This window comes from Chenopodium album, chromosome 10 (genome assembly GCF_948465745.1).
Source record: "Chenopodium album chromosome 10, dcCheAlbu1.1, whole genome shotgun sequence".
In the NCBI taxonomy this organism is placed as follows: domain Eukaryota; kingdom Viridiplantae; phylum Streptophyta; class Magnoliopsida; order Caryophyllales; family Amaranthaceae; genus Chenopodium; species Chenopodium album.
Window position 1 is genome coordinate 49459038 of NC_137843.1, and position 15284 is coordinate 49474321.

At 32.8% G+C, this 15284-nt stretch overlaps 1 protein-coding gene across 1 annotated transcript; it reads left to right on the forward strand.

The window, feature by feature from the left end:
* The first annotated feature begins 12597 nt into the window (after positions 1–12597).
* Positions 12598–14077, forward strand: LOC145565316 (protein FAR1-RELATED SEQUENCE 5-like). Its single transcript, XM_081625361.1, has 2 exons — positions 12598–12741; positions 12878–14077. Exons 1-2 carry the CDS (start codon positions 12598–12600, stop codon positions 14075–14077), a joined length of 1344 nt encoding a protein of 447 aa, XP_081481487.1.
* Positions 14078–15284: the final 1207 nt, after the last annotated feature.

Below are 15284 nucleotides of genomic sequence, written 5' to 3' on the forward strand. Positions count from 1 at the left end.
CTTTCTGAAATCTATATGTTCATATTTTTTATGTATATGTTCACCTTCTAAAATGCTTATATTCATATGCATTCAAAAAATGAACCAATGCATATGTTCATATTTTGAATGCGTAGGTTCATTTTCTAAAATGCATGTATTCATATTTTTAATGCATGTTCATATTTTAATGCATGTTCATATTTTAAATCTAAATTCATATACATATCAAATTGATCGAAGCTATCAAAATTAGGGGTGAGCAGAAATTCCGGGTACCCGGTATTGGAATTGAAACCGGCGGGTACGGAATCCGAATTGGACCTGGTGGTTCAAATTCTAGGTAATAAATTAAGGAACCGGTTACAACCGGTTCCAATTCTAATTCTCAATTTTTTGAACCCGGAACCGGTTGGGTACCCGGTTACCTAATATTTATTAAACTAAATGTATTTAAAGAACAAACATATGTTAGAATGTATTTAGTTATTAACATTAAAAAATATTATATTAATACTAAACATAAATAAAATAGCTTTATGTATATGTAAATATAATTATTAAACGCTAAAAATGAAAATGGATCAAAATATTGTATTAAAATTTAACAATTGTGTACATTAGTGGGTACCCAGAATAAAAACTAATTCCATGTTGTAAGAAACAAATTCCATGTTGTACACTAATCTGTATTGACGATCTCTTCAGGAATAACAACTAAATCCATGTTGTAAGAAACAAATTCAATAAAAAAAGTGAAATAAAAGTAAAAATAAGAAAAATAATTAAAAAAAACTAGAGGAGAGAGAAAATGAAGAACAAATTAAATGAGAAAAACAGAGGAGAAGAAAATTATATTGAAGAATTTGATGATAATTTGGATCAAAATTAGTATAAGAAAGAAAACAGAAGAGAGAGAATTTGGAAAAAGGAAACAAAAATTTTTAAAAAGGAAACAAAGAGCTGTGTTGATTGATTTGAGTTTGGGCTGTGTTTAATGCAAAATATCCTACATTTAAGGGTGTTGCACCTATTCTACATGTATGAGGATGCATGTAAGAATATGCCACTAACACAGACCAATTAAGGAAGAAGAATTGGGCCAAAGTTAGAGGTTCAATCACGTCCACGCTCAAGAGTCAGGCCTGAGTTTACTTCAAGCAATCGTCCTGATCGGATGAAGAATACGAAGTATATTATAGTAGGACCCGCCTTATTTTGTGGGCCTTACTGTAGCTATTTAACTTAATGTCGGTTTTTGACTTTTATAGCCTTATTCCAATGATTAGATTAGATGGGATGAACTTAGCTGGGGAGGTTAGATTAGAATACTTGATTTGGTTTAATTCAGTAGCTCAGAATATTAATGATAGTTGACTTGGTTTCTTTTGTTTTGTGTTGCTTCCGTTTTCCATGAGATTTCATTATTTTTGTTTATTTATCTATCTATAAATGTAACTAAAGTAATAACTGCTGACATCATCCCCTATTTAAATTGTACAGATGTCAAGTTGTGGTAAAAAAATTTCCCGCTATATGCGTCGTTCAAAGTGCGCCTACGTTAAGCATGTGTGAATATGCTTGGCACTCATAGGAAGTGGGAATTGACGTATACGATTAGGGACAAATAAACTAGGGAGCCGCTAACAAGTTTTTAAGGAATTTGTAAACTGTTCACGGATCATAAAAGACAACCACGATAAAGGGACAACGAAAGGCAACAACGATTGACCCGTGAAGGTTACACCCCAGTCATAATCCATGAGATTACTAACTCCATATGGTTCGGAACCACGAAAGGAGGATCGGGGATGATGGTACGAAGTGAGTCATGGAGTCACATTCGCCCGTATTAGCCTCTACTCGATTCTTATAGTGAAAAGTGATTCTTGCGATCTCAAAGCCATACAAACAAAGATTTAATTTGCTCCAAACAATTATTATGCTAAATTGGTTGAATATTAATGCAACATATAATTCTAAATATTCGTGATCACTTGATTAAACAACAAGATTAAAAAAGAACCTAAACCGGTTGTCTAAATAATCTTATTAGTCGTGATTTTCAATTACATATTCCCTTTAAACATGCAACGTAGTGATCAATAAATATAGTAAAATCAACATTAATATTGGAAGCAATTCAACAACAATCCAACAATTAATATATGACAAACGTAATAAAAATTGTTAGAAAAATAATAGAAATAAAAGGAACATGATTCCTTACTTTGTTTTGTTTACTTGCAACTACAAAATAATAAATGCGTTAATAACTTCAAGGAAATTAATAAAACAATAATTGAAATTAAATTAAATTAAAGTTGATTTAGGGCCAAACCCTCAAACAGTTCTACCTTTCACGCCTTGGTTTAAGGATGGAACCTCGGGTCAAGTATGGACTCCTTGGAGTGCTTAGGAGAAGTATGGTGGAAGAATAGGGTGGCTAGGGTTTAGGCTAAAAAGGGAGAAGATAATGATTTTTGGTGTAAGGAGAGAGAATGATTTTTGGTACCCCAAAATTGAGGAAATAAAGTTTGTATTTATAGAGGAGACGAGAAGGGGGAAGCACGGAACCCTAGAAGAGATAAGAGCTGCAGAAAAAAATCCTAATTGGGCACCGTGACACGGTACGAGGCACTGTGTCACAGCATTGTCCACCGCGGCGCGGCACAGAGCGCCGCGTCGCGGTGCACAATTCGGCCCAAAAAACATCCAAATTCATAAAGTGCGTAAAGAAAACACGGAGAAGACACGTGAAAGCACCGTGTCACGGTATGTGTACTGTGACACGACACTAGTCCACCGTGGCATGGTATAGCACACCGTGTCGCGATGTACAGTTTGCCTAAAAATGCGTCCAGGTTCATAAGCACGTGAGAAAAAAAGCGGAATAGACACGGGAAAACACCGTGTCACGGTATTTGTACCGCGACACGGTGTAGAATACCGTGCCACGGTACCAGGCACCGTGACATGTCAGCAATTGCCGCGACGCGGCAATTTAGTTGTTGCGCGGTAATTCAAGTTTTTTTACACGCTTTTAAAACTATGATAACTTTTGATCCGTAACTCGGAATAAGGCATATAATATATCATTGGAAATATTATCAAGTCTACTTTCCAACCAATTAGAATCAGGTCAAAATCGTTTGTAGATTTTATGATATGGCCATTTTAGTGAAAGGGTGTCGGTTTTGGGTCGAGTTTAGTACTTTGCTCATATCTTCTTCGTTTTAAATCGGAATTGGGCTTATGATATACCGTTGGAAATTTTATTGAAAGCCTATCCAACCAAATAATAATTGGATCAAAATTATAAGGCCACAAAATCCATTTCTCTCGGTTTTGTGATGTGGACACGAAAAAGGAAAGTAAGTTATGGTTTAGGGAAATAAGCTAGGAATTAGATTGGTTTATGAAATGTATTGGGAATGAATAAGGATTTAAGCACTCCAAAGGTTAAATACTCAACCCGACCAATAATGGTGGTGAAAGGTTGTTCATCATCGGGTTTGGTTTCGGGGAGATATTTTTAGGTGTCTACACCCGCCTAAATCAATTGCTGACATCATATTCTTATTTTTATTTTTACTTATTTTTTGAAACCTTCTTATTTTTTACCTTAAATTATTAAATTTTATATACGGAGTATATTTTTTAAGGCAATTATTATATTATATTATTAAATTATATATATGGAGTATATTATTAAATTATATATACATAGTATATTTTTTAAGACAATTATTATATTATGTTACTTTCTATTTATTTTTTTTACATTATTATAGATTTATAAAAAAACTATATGACTTCCAAATGTAATTAGGGATGTCAGCGGGGCGGGTCAAGTAGGAGACCCGCTCCATCCCCGCCCCAGTAGGGCGGGGATGAGTCTCGGTTTGACGGATGGTGGGGCGGGGATGGGGATGAAAACCATACTTGCCATGGGTGATGGGGCAGGGGTGGATTTTAGGTTGTACCCGCCCTATCCCCACCTCATACACACAACTATATATATTTTAAAACAAAATTATATATTTTATACTATTTTATAAAATATTTATGTAAAATAAAATATTAATTATAATACTTTGTAATACACTTATATTATAAACAAAAAAAAAAGTGTAATATTAAGAATATTTTTTTTAATGTAATCTATATTAATTTTGTAGGATTGTGTACTTGAAAGGTGGAGATTAGGTGGGTCTTGGATGGGGATTCGGCGGGTCTTTGGCGGGGATTAGGTGGGGGTGGATATCCAGTGGGGGGTGGGGCGGGGATGGTTTTGGAATTGTACCCGCCAGGGCGGGGATGGGGATGAGGATGAAAATGTTAGGTGATGATGGGGATGGGAATACCAACATCCGCCCCGCCCCGTCCCATTGACATCCCTAAATGTAGTTACTCTCGGTTTAAGAGTACTATTGTATAATTTGGTTAAATTTTTAATATATTCAAAATTATTTAGATATAAATACCATTGCAATTAATGATTATGTTTCTATATTTTTTTTTGCTCATATGAGGTACATATATAAAATATATTTATTTCAAAGAAATTTTTTATGTTGTGCATTGCACGGTGCTAATTTAGTTTATAACTATAGATCACCGTGTATGGCATGGGATCTAACCTAGTAATTTATTATTGCTTTACTCTAATTTTATTATTTATTTTCAATACGAGTTTATTTTATTCTTGTTATTATTATTATGTTTTCTTTAATTGCTTTGATTAGTTTAGTTTAAATTATGCATGAGTAGTTTTATAGGGTTGTGGGGATCTATGAATAATATAAAGGGATGATTTATTATTGTTGATTGTTAATGTTTTGAATTGATTTCTTATTGATTGATATAATGCTATGCAATTAGATTAGCGTTGGTTTAATTGTATGAGTTATGCAATATTGATTCGAGATTCGATAGATGAGAATTGATGTTTAGGCTTAGTTTCAATAGGCAGGTTAATTTATAAAGGGTTAAGTTAAGATTCGAGAGTTGCAATTTAATACCGATAGATTAATTTGTGATTATAATACGAAGCGAAAACCCTTTATAATCTGGTTAATTTATGCATTGATAATTGATTGTTGTCTTTCATCCCAGAATATTATTTATTGGTGAACCTATACTCTAGGCTTTTATTTTATTGATATTCTCTTGGTTTTATTTGCCTATTTTAATTGGTTCCCTTAGATTAATTCACATAAATTCATACTTGTTGCTTGATAATTTAGATTATCATAATTTATTAGAAATAAAAGAACATTGTTTTCGTGTGGATTTGACCCTACTTCCCTATCTATTTTAGTTAGTTGATTTAGGAATTACTTTTGATTAGGTGATACGACTTTAGTCTGTCAATGATTCTATCGAAATAGAAGATACTTGGTATGCATGTTTTTGATTACTTTTTAATAATTCTTCTTACATATATTTATTTTGTGTTTTATTTTTGAATTAAATAATTCAAACTCTACCTAAATAAAAGTAACGAATTAAATTGCTATCTTTAAAATTTTAATGCCACTAGATTAAAATCCACGAATTAAATTATTTTAATGGAAAAAAATGAAATGAAAGTATAGAAAAAGTTAAATTTATTAAATCAATACTATGAGAAATCCAAATAAAAATATAGGAAAAGATAAATCTCCAAAAAGATATTTAATTGGGTTCAAATTATGAAAATATCGTACTTTCCAAAAATTTATCTCTATGAAAATTATCTCCACGTAACTATACTTGGTGGAGAAATTGGGTGAGTTCAAATATTAATATTTTTTTAATTTATGATGTGGTAAAGAAATATATGGTGGGTTCAAACATAATTTATAGTTTTTAGGTGCATTTCTTATCCATGAAATGTGAATATGTGATGCATGCTATGCTACTATTTAATCAATTCAAGTGTCAACAACATATGAAATCGCATTTTTAATTAAGTTAAAAACATAAAAGTTATACATTTCCGATAAAAATGTTATCTCAATATTAATAATAAAAAATATAAACTTACAAAATAAAAATCACGTTTAATAAAAAAATATCAAATTTATGATCATGAAAAAACAAGTTCATTTAGTTTATTTCTTCAATTTATGTAAAGAAATTAAAAAAAAAAGTAATAATATTATAGAGAACCATAGATCAAAACCGTGCATCACACAGGCTTACATATAATAATAATAATAATAATAATAATAATAATAATAATAATAATAATAATAATAATAATAATTGGTCGGTGTCTTTCCTCCAAATATTGGTTGTCCTCTGCATGGTGTTAAGTTGTTGGGTGGTCCTGTCAGTGCAGATTCCTTTTTCTATGGTATGCTTGATTCGCAGAGAGTGTCGAAGACCATTGTGCTAATAGATGCTGTTACTAGCTTGATGATCCCTAATTTGAGTTGTTACTACTTCGTGCGTGTACTGGAGTTTCAAAACTCTACTTTGCTATGCACACTTGTCCCCCTCGTCTTTTTGAAACGACCCAGATTTATTTTGATGTGGCCCTTCGGGCATCTTTGGAGCGCATTGATACTGCTTTGGGGCTTTGTTTTGGGGATTGGCAATAACGTCTTGCCACCTTGCCTTTTTCTTATGGTGGACTGGGTGTTTACTCAGCAGGTGATGTTCGGCACTATGTTTTTCTTGCGTCGCGTTTGCAGTCTACTGGTCTTCAGGCTACGTTTCTTCACAATTCTGGTATTGTTGAACTGGGATCAGCCTTAGATGATGCTCTTAGTCTTTTTCATAGGACCGTGGAGACCGACCTTATGTGTAACCCCAGTGTGATCGCTGCCCCCAAACTCATGAAGATATTGGCAGATATATATTTCACGAAGGTTACTGCTTCTGCAACATCCACTTTCTCCTTAACTCCGCGTTAGGTTATCTTATGGAATTCCCAGCAGAGGAATCACTCTTCTACCTGGTTGCGGATGGTCCCAATATCGGGGTTGGGTCAGACTATGAATGGTAAGGCTTACCGTTCAGTTCTTTTTTACAGATTGGGTGTTCCATTGTTCTCGATTTCGGCACCGTGTTCCGCTTGTTCAAGGGTTTTCGACGGGGATATATTTGGTGATCATGCCGTGTCCTGTGCTGGGATGGTGGGTATTAAACATCGGCATAATATTGTTCACGACACCCTTGTTGATATTTGTTTTTGGTCCGGGATTTCTGCGAGAAAGGAGGTTAACGGTTGGTTGACTGGAGGCAACGATGGGGCTCTTGGACCTACAGATGTGTTGCTTTATTCTTGGGATAGAGACCTTGATGTGTGTGTTGGCTTGACAGGGTCTTCTCCTTTTACATAATTAGGGTTGTCTGACTTTGTTGCCGGTCGTGTTCTGTCTGTTGCTGCTAAGAGGAAACGGGACAAGTATGGGGCATGTTGCAGGGCTATTGGTTATGGTTTTCTTCCCTTCTCCTTTTCTTCATTGGGGTAATTAGAAAAGGATGCTATTGCAGTGCTGAAACTGGTTCAGGCATTCGTAAAGACTCAGGATATAGGTGCTCGTGCAGCTGCTCACATCTTCAGCAGGATCGGATTCGCTATAGCTAGAGTAGTGGGGGTCCAGATTGTATCTCGATTCCCCACAAATTTCTTGTAAATCGTTTCACTTTGTAGATTTTTGATAATAATAATAATAATAATAATAATAATAATAATAATAATAATAATAATAATAATAATAATAATAATAATAACAGATTAGATTAGTTTAAGGATGTGTGTAGTTATAATAATAGTAATAAAAAAAAGGTTTCAAAAAAAAAATAATAAAAATATAACAAAGTAAGGGAAAAAAGTAGTACAATGTAGTTAGTGAAATATTTGTGGTAGATGAAAACTACAACTGTTCTTAAGGGCTTGTTTGACAAAAAAAAAAAAAAAAAACCAAAAACAGGAAACAAGGAAAAGGTGTTTTTACTTTTCCGTTGTCACTTTTCAAAATTATCACGAGTTTAATAGACTAGGCTAATTTTTTTTATTCATTATATTTCATATATCATATGATTTTAAAAAACAAAAAACCACAGTAGTGTCAAATGAACCCAGCTTCCTAATTTTCATTTGGGGATTGAAGAATTTTTGTTATCACCTTTCCATATTAATATTAGATTCTCAATTGCATAATTGTTCATAAATCAATTTTTGAAAAACAAAGAGAATTTTTTAGAGGGATATTAAAATTTTAGACAGAGAATGAAATTTAATTTTTCGAAAGAAAATGATGACTCATGATGAATTTCGTCATTATTTTGATGGTAGATTTTCAGTTATCACAAGAATGATGTTTTTGATAATGATGGTGAAGTTGATGGTATAGTAACCAAATGATGATATTATGAAATATATATATATATATATATATATATATATATATATATATATATATATATATATATATATATATATATATATATATATATATATATATATATATATATATATATATATATATATATATATATATATATATATATATATATATCATAATTTCGGTGTTGTTGATGATGATACTCTCGTAGATTATTATATGTTTTAAGCTACATAATGCCCGAGCCATAATGCTCGATTTTAAAAATTGATAAGGGCTAGTAATTGAAATATGGAAGTCTCCATACAAATGTAAGTCAATAGTCATCCATTAATAAATAATGAATTTCATAGATAAATTATTATTTTTTGCAAAAAAAATAAAAAAAATAAAAAATAAGTAGAGTTTAGGAGGGAAAATCCTTACCAAAAAAAAAAAACTATGCTTAGATTGGGACTTTGTGTGTTTTTAGGAGAAAGTGTTATCAAATATGAAAAAAAAGCCAAATAAATTTACTCAAGATAAAATAACAACAATAGAGTAGTAGACACACTTATCCAAGTAAAAACAGTAAAAGAATTTAAAAAAAAAGGTTTGACCTATAAAAAATTTAATTTCTATTTAGGCGGGAAATTTTTTATGAGAGAGTAACATGTGTACAATTTGAGGATAGTGATGATGTCAGCGGGCGGTTACTATTTTAGTATTAGTTATAAATAAATAGGTCATCGTTAATGATTTCGTTATTGAAAGAAATGTAATTACCATTTATTTTTGCATGTTTTTTTTTTCTCTTTTAATTTGTGTTATTTTTAGAGGTTGAAGATGATGTCCTTTGGATAACAGACATTGTTATTTTTTTTTTGACAATTAGACGATTAGTTCTTTTGATCCATATTCATTTTTTAATTGGAATAAATATATTTTTAGAGTTTGATCAATATATTCTTTGGGTCTGAACTATGTGTTTTGTACATTACAAATTATATTTTTAATAACGTATGTATATTAAAATGTTTTTTGTGTTTTAATATTAAAAATTACATATATTTTTTAATTGAATTATATGCTCTTCTATGTTTATGTTACTTTGTCTTAATTTAACTTTTGTTTTCTTGTGGGTATTTATTTATATTCTTATTGTGTTATTTTATATTTTTCTTTATGCTATCCAAAATTCTTGTTTCTTTTTATTAAGCTATTTTGGGATTTATGATCTTTGAATTTATGATCTTTGAATTTATCTCTTATGTTCTTTTGACATGATCCTTAATTTTTAATATTTTCTTTAGTGCTATAATTTTTTTATATATTAATTATCATCTAATTGTGTATACTTTTCTATGAAATCAGGATCATGTAAATAAGGTTGATGAGGATATTCTTTTAGGATTAAGGGAAATTTTTAATATTATAAAAGAACATGATAATATTATCCAAAAACAAAATTTAAAGAACTTTTCACAATAGGAAAAATACATTTTAATAATCCCAACTATTAGCAATTTACTTTTAATAATCCCAACTAAGGTTTATTTTTTAATAATCCCAACTATTGGGTGAGTTTGCCTGTAGTAGTCCCAACCGGTCAACAAGTGGTCAGCAACCTCTTATTACAAATTACCAAGACACGTGTTGACATGCGATTGGTTGAAAAACACAAAAAAAACTTTACAAAAATTGAAAAAAATTAAAAAAAAAAAAACAAACACCTTCTCCACGCCAGCCACCCAACTGCCACCATGCCCAGCTTAACCTCCTCTGCCCTCGGTGCCAGCCGGTGCCCAGACCCCTCCTCCCTTTGTCGCCGGCGCCGGCCATACCCCTTCCCTAACAACCGTTACCCTCCACTGTAGATAACCCCTCCCCTCCTCTCGAAAACCCATTTACAACTCCTCCCCGATCACCGGAACACCAAGTTACTCCCTCTCCCAGTCCCCACCATCGATTTCCGACAACCCCTCCCTTACCCTAACCTAGAAAAACCTACCCACACCACCGATTTTTGACGTGAATTATGAATAAAAGTGACGATTTCAGCAACGAGGTTGGGGGGCTGATTTTCGATGTGGGGGTAAGGGAAGGAGGTCGAAAATCAGTGGTGGGCTACTCTGTTGATAGCTGCGGGCCTTGCGGAGGTCCAATGGTCGCTTCAATTATGGCAGTAGGGGTGTAAATCGGTGATGGCTGAATGTCGGTGTGCGACAGCTAGGAGCTATTGTCGTTGCCGTTAGCTAATCGTGGGGCTGTAAATGGCGATTTTGGTGGTGGATGAAAATTGAGCGGATGCTGCTATATTAGTAGGTGGGACGAGGCATAGTAGCAGCGGTGAGGTGGTGCTTGCGAAGGCTGGTGTATGTAGTGGTGGCTTGGTGGGTAAAGATTGGAGTTTGTGTTGATGCGGTATTGAAAGAAGGTAGGAGTGGATGATTTGATTTTTTTTTTTATGTTTTTTATTTTTAATTTTAGACCATTCACGTGTTAACATGTGGCAATTAAAAACAAAAATAACTTTAAAAACACTTTCAGCAGGTCACCGGTCATTAGGACCATTGGAGGCATACTGACCCCGTAATTGGGATTATTAAAAAATAAACCTTAGTTGGGATTATTAGAAGTAAATTGACTATAATTAGGATTATTAAAGTGTATTTTTCCTCAAAAATTCTTGTGTAGACCTGGTCCACAATAAAGTTATTGTGGACCTTTTAGTCTCACGTGCGAAACAAACCAATCTGCGAAACACAAAGCTCACTGGAATCTCTTCTTTCCCCGCCCAAAATACTAACTTCTTTCCCAAGCTTTATTTCGACGCCATTAACAAATTTCCAGAGCTCGAATTTTTTTCTTTATCAAATTTCCCAGAGCTCGAATTTTCCCAAATCAATTCTAGGGTTTATAATTCATCCCTAATCAATCAATTTCTGCAAAATTCATGGAAAATTATTCTATACAATCAATTGAATTGGATCTAAATCAAAATATACAGGACACTATAGAAAACTTTGATATTAATGTCATCAGTTTCGATCTGAACGAAATTGTTGAAGATGGAGAACAAACTATTATTGAAGCTGAGAATGAGAATGAAGTTCATGAGGAAAATCAACCTCTAATGCAAGCTCAAGGTATTATACGATTATGTTATTTGATTTTAGAATTTGATAATGTGAATTAAGCAATTATGCAATTGCAATTGTTTGTTTGGAAAATTAAATTAGGCATTAATTCGTATTATTAAAACTAGTTGTGCGTAATTTATGTGGAATGAAAATTAAATAGGTTTACAGTATTTATAGACATGCAATACCACTTTTAAGTAACATAGTTTCCTTTAATGATAGTATAGTGATCTATTTTTGTTAAAGCCATTCTAATATCTCCAATTTGACTTGTATAAATGATTATCATGGATGGTGCAAATAAATAACAGGTGCAAATAATAATGATGAGATTAGTGGTTGGTTAGTAGGAGAAACTCGAGCAACACTTGCGGAATTACATGAATTGTATTGTCAACATGCTGCAGTTGGTTTTAGTGTTAGAAAAGCAAAACAAACAAGAAAAATCGGAACTAAAGATATCATCACCAAAAAGTTCTTTGTATGCTCTGCAGCTGGACTAAGAAATTCCGGTAAAAAGAAGGAAAAAATCCCAAAAGAACTCTCGACAGAGGAAAGTTCCTCAGTTAAAAAAAAAAAAGACAAAGTAGGAGAGTTCCAATAACAAGGACGAACTGTAATGCTTTGATAATAGTCAAATTAAATGAGGAGGGGCAATTTGAGATAGTTCAGCATGTGTTGGTGCACAATCATCCACTCATTATTCCACAATGGAACCATTTCCACCGTTCAGAGTGTGCAATGACTGGAATTAAAGGGAAAGCGATTGAGGCCATGCAAGAATCTGGACTAAGACCTATGGAATCCTTTAATTACATGTCAAATGAAGCTGGAGGAGAAGATGCCATTGGTCATACAGTGAAAGACCACATGAATTATTGTTATAAACTGAAAATAAAGGCCATTGAAGGAGGAGATTCTCAAGTAGTTTGTGACAAATTACAAGAAGCTTATTTGAGGACCCTAACTTCTTTTTCAGAGTAAGGTTGGATGCAGATGGAAGGGTTTGTAACTTGTTTTGGAGGGATTTCATGATGCTTGAAGATTACAAAATATATGGGGATGTCACTGTATTTGACACCACATATAGGACGAATCGTTACAACCTCATTTGCGCACCCTTTGTAGGAATAAACAACCACTAGAAGAACACTATGTTTGCTTGTTCTTTTATTGGTGATGAGACCACATATTCATTTGTGTGGCTATTTGAGACCTTCAAAAAGGCAATGGGTGGTAAATGTCCTGTCTCACTGTTTACAGACAAAAATGCAGCCATGGCAGCAGCAATACCAAAGGTAATTTCTAATTTTGAAGGAACTTTTTGAATACCACTACATCAAAATATGTTTGTACTGAAACTATATTTAGTTACCTCTATTTTAAATGCAGTAACCATTTTTGAAACTATAGTAACTGTATAAAAATGTGCAGGTATTTCCAAATACTAGACATAGATTATGTCTATGGCACTTTATTCAAAATGCTGTAACAAGATTTGGAGTTTTGAAGAGTGATGACACATTCAAAGCTGCTTTCATGAAATGCTTGAGTGGTTGTATTACCGAAGCTCAGTTTGAAGTATGTTGGGATTCAATGATGACAAAGTACAAACTGAAAAACAATAGTTGGTTCAAAAGGTTATACTCACTAAAGCACAAGTGGTCAACAACTCTAAGTAAGGACTTTTTCTCCGCGGGAATCTTTTCGTCTCAAAGAAGTGAGAGCATAAATCACACAGTGGGATTCAAAGCAAACAAGAAGACAAGTTTGACAGAATTCTACAACATATTTCAGAAGACAGTGAAGACTTGGAGAAGGAATGAGGATTTTTATGAGTTCAATAGCATAAAATCAATTCCTGCTTCCAGTTATCCAATGTCTGCCTTACTTAAACATGCTGTTGAGGTTTATACACATACATTATTCAGGGACTTTGAAGAAGAATTCAACCTAGACATTGGATCTCAAACTAAACTGATATTGATTAATGGAGGCAAAATGGTTTACCAAGTGTACCTTGAAGGCAAAGATGGCACAACTCAAACAGTAATTTATGATCCAGTAAACCAAACAATTCAATGTCCATGCAAGAATTTTGAAGAGTCGGGTTGGTTATGCTTCCATAGCCTTAGAATCTTGCACATGCATTATGTTGAAAAAATTCCGGAGCAATACATATCTTCCAGGTGGACTATATTGGCTAAGGTTGAAGTTTGGAAAAGTATGGAGGTAGAGCAAAGGATGAAGGGGACATTAAACAACTTCACACCCTGGCGGCTACACATGGTGAGAAAGTATTATAGCCTAATCCTTAAGAGCCACAAGTTTGAACAAGCAAGGAAAGTCTTAGAAGAAAGCTTTGCAAAAGACTCAAGTGCAATAGATGAGATTATTTCTGCTATGAAGTCAATTAACAACCATTCTGAGAACACTACAGGTGTAGAAGAGAATTCAGAAGCAACTTCATCTAGTGTGGTTCAAGTATTGGACCCAGCTCGTGCAAAAACTAAAGGAGGCCAATCAAATAAAAGGATTCCAGGAAGCTATGACTACATGAAAAAGGGGAAGAGGAGGAAGCATAGAGAATTTGGTGCCAAAACACCAAATATTAATAATAAGTATATGCTCTGATAGTCTGAAGACATCAAATTTTATCTTAAGAACACCATATTTTATCATAGTAACCTGTATTGTTACATGGTTACCTTTTATTTGTAATTTCATTCTTGGAAACTTTATATCTTTTAAATACTGATATAGCGTCTTTTATGATTGACATAGTGTCTTTTGTTATGATATAGTGTCTTTTAATTTGATCTTAATTTTACTTAATCCTTTTCAAACAAACAATGAATAAAGCGGATGAGTACTGTAATACCTTATACACAAAGCCTCCTTCTCTAAACTTGTTGTTAATTGGTAGTTTGTTGTACTACACGGAAGGCTCCTTTTAGTCGTTAAACGAAGGCTCCTTTTAGTTGTTAAAGCTATGTTGTTTCAATGTTTCCTATGATCAACAGATAAGAAATCAAGAAAATGAAATGCTCAAATCTTATAACTAACTACTGATTATTATAATATAGTGTCTTTTATGATTGACATAGTAACCTTTAATTTTGAGATATATATTTCTTAGAATAGTAACCTTTTTTTAGAATATAGTGATCTTTATTTTTAAATAGTAATCTTTATTTAATACCCTTGTATTGTCAGTTTATTACCATTAATTAACATAGTCCATAATTTTGACATAGTTACCTTTATATTTAGCATAGTAACCTTATTAATAAAATAGTGACTTTATTTTAACATATAGTGATGTACGATAATTACCATTAATTTAAAACATAGTCCTTAATTTTGACACTATAAAATATTAAAAACGAAGTGACCTTTTTTCACCAAACAAAGACCTTATAAATAATATAGTGACTTTATTTTAACATATAGTGACCTATGATAACAGAAAAATTTAATAATTGAATTAAACAAACAATATACCATTTTCATAAAATATTGGCAAAAGCTTGTTTACACAACTGAATATTTTTCCAATCTTCATTCAATAACCTACACAAAAGTTGAATGAATACTAATTAGCTATACAATCTTCAAAGTACTTTGCTTAGCATCAGAAAATTATGATCACAACTAAGTCAAAAAATCAGTTACACAATGTTCTGACATCTTAAGCCTTTCCTTTCTTCTTCTTGTCTATAGTCGGCTTCTTATTCTTCCTCTATTCAATCTCTTTCTTCCTTCTTTCTTCAACCTCTTTTGAAAGACGCTGCCTATTAGGTTTGAATTCAGCCACCTTACCAATTACATTTGATCTAGC

Coding starts and splice junctions, on each gene's coding strand:
- LOC145565316 (XM_081625361.1), top strand. CDS start 12,598: ATGTTTGCTTGTTCTTTTATTGGTGATGAGACCACATATTCATTTGTG. Junction 12,742..12,877: donor TGGCAGCAGCAATACCAAAG/GTAATTTCTAAT, acceptor AAAAATGTGCAG/GTATTTCCAAATACTAGACA.